This window comes from Electrona antarctica (assembly GCF_951216825.1).
Source record: "Electrona antarctica genome assembly, chromosome: 14".
In the NCBI taxonomy this organism is placed as follows: Eukaryota; Metazoa; Chordata; class Actinopteri; order Myctophiformes; family Myctophidae; genus Electrona; species Electrona antarctica.
The window spans coordinates 10,031,065-10,037,883 of NC_136795.1; the positions used below are offsets into that span (position 1 = coordinate 10,031,065).

Here is a 6,819-nt window from a genome sequence, read left to right on the forward strand (position 1 = left end):
GCTCAAAAGTACCATATGAAGCATGCTGCCAGACAAATTGGTATAATAAACACAATAATGTGCAAAGGTACCTCTATAGAACAAGACAGAAAATGTAATTTACAACAAAAAAGTAACAATTGACGTACTATGCTACATTAATACTGTATGCTAGATATCTCTTAACAAACCGGCAACCGACAGTACGCCACAATGAAAGACAGACCTAAAGAAGTCGACTCGTTAAATATATTCTATATCTTGTTTTTTCTATGTCACATTACTACTGCACTGCAGTACAGTAAGCATAACCTGAATAAATCTGCTGTATCCTGATATTGCGTTACCCTGACGCCAACCCTAAGCTGAACCCTAACCCTGATCCTAAAGATATTAATAGAACCTTATAACTGCCTATGTAGGCTAGGCATCCCCGTGTGTGTGTGTGTGTGTGTGTGTGTGTGTGTGTGTGTGTGTGTGTGTGTGTGTGTGTGTGTGTGTGTGTGTGTGTGTGTGTGTGTGTGTGTGTGTGTGTGTGTGTGTGTGTGTGTGTGTGTGTGTGTGTGTGTGTGTGTGTGTGTGTGTGTGTGTGTGTGTGTGTGTGTGTGTGTGTGTGTGTGTGTGTGTGTGTGTGTGTGTGTGTGTGTGTGTGTGTGTGTGTGTGTGTGTGTGTGTGTGTGTGTGTGTGTGTGTTCCACCTGCTTATAGCATAGTTACATAATGGTTCCAGACGATCACAGTTTGATTATGGATAGACAAGAGTACAGTATATAGCATTTCCATGCACTGCATTGTTTAAAAATGCCTGTTCTCACAAACACAAAGAACAGTAACACAACACTCTGCGGAACAGTATGTGTTTAGTAGGGTCCCCACAAAGAACAGGAGTTTGGCCTGTTCTCTGCTGTTCAGACTACTGACCCTGAGACTAAAAATCGGTACAACTTTCACAAGTTTCACCTTTCCTGTTATGTTCCCCTGGCCTGGCTTCCACTAACCCCCCCCACCCCCTTCCACAGTTTGTTCTCCAACCTCCCCTAATGAACTGCACTCGTTAAAATGAAGAGGTGACATGCAGGAAGTGACATGTCATTAAACAGTTTTTCCTTATTTTGTACAAACTCATTTCTCTCTCTCTCTCTCTCCTTCCCTCTCTCTCTCTCAATCTCATTTGTTCCACGGCAATTTTCCCTCGGCTGACAAGCTCTGGTTGAGGCAGCAGAGCTGGCGCAGGAAGCCATCATTTGGTCCGATCTCTCTGTTCTGCCGCACCGTGGCCAGCGCACTGTGCACGTCCATGTGATGCTTTAGCATCAGGTAGGCGATCACCAGCGATGGAGATCGACTGTAGCCCTCCCTGCAGTGGACGTACACCTTACCTGGACGGGGGAGAGGGGCACACACGTGTATACAATATTTATACATTTAATCCAGACCCACAACACACAGGCATGCCAGCAGATAGGAATGCAGATACAGTTTATGGTAAAAAGAGGTTGCAGTCCTTCCCTGAAGAAAGAATCGGGGTCAACTAGTACTCTGGACTTATGTTAATGGTTTTTGGATTGATTGAATACTTTATTAACAAGATTATTAACAGTACAGGTAGTACAGTCAAAGGTTATAGTTACACTTGGGTTACACCCCTCATTGTGCCTTCATTTCAGAAGGAAAGAATGCCCCGCAGGGGCCCTCACTCTCCTTTTTCTTCTCTTATTCAAATGTTGATCTCAGTGGAACAACAATCATTGCTAGTAGTAGTGTGAGTTTTGGTTATCTGGTTTTAAGTTTTAAACATTTACTGGACTCCCATACACCCATAATTGCTACCAAATATGACACTTCTGTACAAACAATACTTGGATACGCTGAGTCAGGTAGGCAACAATGACGATGATAAATCTCACCTGTACGCAGTTATCTCTTCCCCATTGTACACCTGTGTGTTTTAGCAGCTTCTCAAAAAAATGTGTGGAGGAAATTGACGATATGCACACGGCTGCCATCTTGCCAGCAAGGTGCTAACTAGGTGCAACTTCCCATAGACAGCCCATTCATCCAAGCAAACAGAAAAGTCCTATCTAATTGTATTAAATAACGTCAAACTCACCAACATTGCAGCTGTATGGAAAGCTTGAATCATCCTCTTTCTATCTGCAATGTGTTTGTTTAATAAAAATCCACTGTAGACCTGTTATGAGCTACTCCCTTTCAAGAAATTCCTTGCAGATGCGTGCTGGAGTTTGGAAGTGCTCGTTGACTATCACTCAACAGCCCATGCATACCACCTGTTTTGAATTTTCACATAATACAGGAGGCAGCAGGAGGTTGCTTTACTGATAATAACGAATGCGTCCAAAATCTGACACATTGTTGGTGAGTTTGACATTATTTAATACAATTAGATAGGACTTTTCTGTTTGGATGAATGGGCTGTCTATGGGAAGTTGCACCTAGTTAGCACCTTGCTGGCAAGATGGCAGCCGTGTGCATATCGTCAAGAGGAGTTTTGGTTTAGACTTTAGAGCACCAGTGGAGCTATGTTTTCATAATTATTATTAATCTCAGTCAGGAGATTCATGCATTTTACCCTTAGTCTGTGTGTGACGTGTCTGTCCGTTGCTGATCCGGCATACTACAACAGTGTAATCCTCTTGCTTAATAGATGTGGGTGGACATGAGACACGGAAACATGAATTTCATCCAACTGTCTTATCTTTGTTGAGACCGGAACTCCTGCAACTCAACAGGCCCTTCTATATCACCAGACCAAAAAGTATACAAGGCCCAAACCGCACCAAATCCTTGCAAATCCTCATCAGGGGAGGCATAAGCATTACTGGTCATGAATAAGGTTTTGAAGTGAGCCATGATGTCTGTGGGTCATTTCAGATTCAACCACTTAATATGATTAGGAGTTATTGTTATGACAGCTTTCCTCACCTTTGCCATGTTTGTGCGCCAGGGCCTTTTCGATGAAGTCCGCCCCCTCCTGGAAGTAGACGCCGAGGTCAAAGTGGTCGGTGTCGCTGGCTGGGATGCCGTGGTAGACGATCCCCGTGTCGGCGTAGAACTCTGCGTTGGTGTTGACGTGCATGTCAGAATCCCCCTCTGCCGCATTCAGGATATGGGTGATGCGCAGACTCTTCAGACGCATTACATTCATCGCCACAAACCTGCCGAAGTGAGGTAGGTGAAAGGTGGTTATGTCTAGCCGAAATTTGTTTTCTAAATCATGACAATTTTCTGTAAGATTTGAGGCACATTTTAACGATTTTTCAAAAATAGCAGACCTACAAGCTCGTAGCGCGCTATGAGCTTGTAGATCTGCTATTTTTCAATAGCTAAATTATAACAATGTTTAAAACACCAAAAGGAATTCCCGCCCAAAATGGGCTATAGTGTATGACAGGACAAACACACTACCTTTAGCGCCTGACACACTATTGAAACAAAATCGCTCTTGCTGTTCCGGGGGGGGGGGGGGGGGACAGAGCAGCTCGCAATTCATTTTCTATGGTTGTCGCTGAGATTCACAGAACAGCTCTGCTCCATGGGGGGAGGAGGGCAGAACACACTCCATGGAGCAGAGCTGTTTTGTGAATCTCAGCGACTCCCATTGAAAATGAATTGCGAGCTGCTCTGCCCCCCCATCTCCCCCCGGAACAGAGAGAACGTTTTCGTCTTAATAGTGTGATTGAGGCCTTAGAGAACAATTTAACCGACGGTCCACCTAAATCCCATTGTTCTGATGTGAGGAGATCAATAATATGGAGTGGCCAAAATACCTATATGTCTGGTAGTGTATTTCTCTGTGAAAAGTTGACAGTGCAAAACGATTCAAGTAGGTAGGCCTTAACTACTGTACAATTAACTATAAATTTGATTCTATCTATTTTTGTATTTGATATCTATCTATCTATCTATCTATCTATCTGTCCTCCCTCTCATCCTCTCTCCTGCTCCAGTTTCTGCCATGTCCATTATTTATTAAACGGAGAGAACACTAACACAGGGAACACAGTATAGTTCTATAGGCTACATGACTCAGTTGGAGTGCTAGTCCCTTTAATGGCACCCGCTGCAGAAAAACCTTTTAAAGATGCCACCTGGAATTTCTCTGCCCAGCTAGCAAGATTCCAGTTATTTTTCATGTGTTAGAGAAAAGTTGTTGTTTTAGTACATTACTACTGGAGGATCAGAGGAGGAACTTGGATCAGAATTCAGAAACACCCTTTATTGCCAGATACATTTGCATGTACAGTACAAGGAATTAGACTTAGTAATGACAAAGTAATGTTTGTGGCACGATTGACCACAAATCCTAGCACAGTATTATTGGGCATTTGACATTTGCTCCAGGAATCATAGGATCTCTCATCAGTGCCCACTCCCCAGTCACAGTTCAAATCTGTTTCAGACTTGGTGACCAAACTAGGGGCAGGTACTAGGCAAGCCCCCGTGTCCATTAGGACTTTGCATCGAACGCCATTCAGGTCACAGTTTTAAGTATAGCCCTTCAGCTTGACTTTATTCGACTGATCCTGTGCTCAGTGTGCAGGGAAGATGGATCATTGAACAGTAGATCCCTGACCCTGACTGAGCTGCACTTCTGTCTATAGTTTAATGGTGAATTGGCGATGATGGATGCAGGACTAGAGGCACCTGCTGGCTTTAGTGATGGTTCTCTGCATGAGTAGCAGCGAGACTGAGGGTGGAGGCTCCTTCCCCACCTCATTTCTCTCCCTTGTGACTGATGGGGGAGACTGGAGGTGCCTGCTGGCTGCTGCACTGTCTCTTAGCCACTCATGTCATCGTTCATCCAATCAGCTTGTCCTTCTCAAGCGTGGACATTCAGATTTCAGTCCAAATTGTTTCTGCCCATTCTGCTTCTTGTTGTAGGACATTGTTGCGATAATAAGCACACTAACAGTGGTGTGTGACTGTGTGTGTGTGTGTGTGTGTGCGTGTGCGTGTGCGCGTACCAAAGCATGTCGAGTTTTTGTTTGACTGTCCAGCGAGACGCCCTTCTCTCTTTCTCTTCTTCAGTTATTTTACTTCACCAGAGCTTCTATAAAATCTTCTGTAGCCTACTTGTCTACTTTCAGAATTCCCATCAGAATTGCCATTTCGCCTTTTTCACATTTATTCTAATCAAATCATGCATAATTTTTACTCAAAACGAGGGCAAGCACGGCAAGGTATAGGCAATTAAATGACAAAATAAACTGAAAATAATTAAAATAGACTTAGGCTATAGTCTTTCTGCAGGATAAGTCAAGAAGAGTTGATTTAAAGGGATAGTTCAGATGTTTTAACTTAAGCTGTATGAAATACATTTATATAGTGGTTGCAACTGTATTAATTGATCGCCCGAGTCCCATTGTGGGAGTTCTGCTCTGGTTTTGGTGAAATATTAAGTAGTTCCGGTCATTTTGTGGGGGGCACTGGGGCCACGCATTAAAAGTAAATTAATTCACAAAACTAACGTCATTTGTATTGTTTGCTATTTCTAAAATATTAGTGCAACTTTCGTTCATTTTTTGCCCCTTTATCACACGGAACTATGTTTTTTGTGTCCATATCACTACGCCCAAAAAATAGTTCCATGCGGGGTCAAAGTTGAACGAAAGTGCTAATATTTTTAAAATAGATCAACAATACAAATGATGCTAGTTAGTAGTTTTGTGGATTCATTTACTTTTAATGCGTGGCCCCAGTGCCCCCCACAAAATGACCGGAACTACTTAATATTCACCAAAACCAGAGCAGAACTCCCACCACGGGACTCGGGCAATCAATCAATACAGTTGCAACCACTATATTAATGGCAAGTATTTCATACAAGTTCAAAAATGGTGAACTATCCCTTTAAAAAAAATCACACCCGTGTAACGTTAGTGGTGCAACTCCGTGTGGGGGTCCCCGGAAGTTCCAGACACACAGGACCACGGCCTTTAATTAAACAGAACTTGTAATGGCTAGGCTAAGGAGTTCGTGTGTCCGAAATAAACAGATAGATCGCCGATCAGAAACAACCTATATGTGCGGACAAGCCCCGGTGGTCGATCGTGGCGAATACACTTTTGTTGTTGTGGACAACTGGCGTTGCCGTGTTAATATCCTGACCTGTTACATTTATGTTTCAAAAACCAAAACAACAAACTCACGCATTGCCGACGTAGATCCTGGGAAATACCTCATGACAGTGTTTTGTCGGCCAGCTGTAAAAGCCGCTCTCGTCCGTCAACAAATCATTGAGCTGCTGGAGAGTCACGTTGAACTCGGACATTCGACTCGGGCTGGCTTGGCTGGCACCGTTATCTTAATTAATTGTCTTCTCGAGCTGTTGTTGGTTGTAGCGATAATACACTCATAGCTGTGTATTAAACTAAATAAACCCCATGGGAGGGAGGGAGGGACTCGGCCATGAGGTGTCTGTTTACAGAAGCAGACATGCCACATGCAGTCCCTCCTGCAGGCTCAACGGACAGACTTGTAGGGGCAACGACGCGCTGTCGCGACTCAGCTGCCGTCACGCCCTCTGTAGCAGCTTCAACAGACCGATATGGATGATATGATATGCACACATTTGACATTGCACAAAAAACTAAACAATACAGACATGAAAACAAGAGCAATTTCCACCGCTTAGATTACCCCATGGCTACTACCACTCCTGATTTGTTTCTCTATAGTCTAGGACTAGGTTATTTATTTACACTAACACTATTATAATGGTGGTCAAATGTTACTTCTTTCTCTTCATTTCCTTTACCATTTCACGTTAGTTTTTTGCATTTTGAGACTCAGACAAGTGATTCCAAATACTAAAATAGC

General features: G+C 43.4%; 1 protein-coding gene across 1 annotated transcript; it reads right to left on the bottom strand.

The window, feature by feature from the left end:
* Positions 1–1,033: 1,033 nt before the first annotated feature.
* On the bottom strand, positions 1,034–6,357 carry LOC306936036 (dual specificity protein phosphatase 3-like). The gene is made up of 3 exons (XM_079519453.1): positions 6,150–6,357; positions 2,923–3,155; positions 1,034–1,358 (listed from the first exon to the last, which is right to left on the bottom strand). Exons 1-3 carry the CDS (start codon positions 6,269–6,271, stop codon positions 1,147–1,149), a joined length of 567 nt encoding a protein of 188 aa, XP_079375579.1. The 5' UTR covers positions 6,272–6,357; the 3' UTR covers positions 1,034–1,146.
* Between the last annotated feature and the right edge of the window lie 462 nt (positions 6,358–6,819).

What these genes read in the sequence shown, in the direction of transcription:
- LOC306936036 (XM_079519453.1), bottom strand. Translation starts at nt 6,271, where the DNA reads ATGTCCGAGTTCAACGTGACTCTCCAGCAGCTCAATGATTTGTTGACG. An exon ending in AGGATCTACGTCGGCAATGC is followed by an intron (nt 3,156 to 6,149) that starts GTGAGTTTGTTG and finishes TCACTTCGGCAG; the next exon opens with GTTTGTGGCGATGAATGTAA. An exon ending in GGCGCACAAACATGGCAAAG is followed by an intron (nt 1,359 to 2,922) that starts GTGAGGAAAGCT and finishes TCCCCCGTCCAG; the next exon opens with GTAAGGTGTACGTCCACTGC.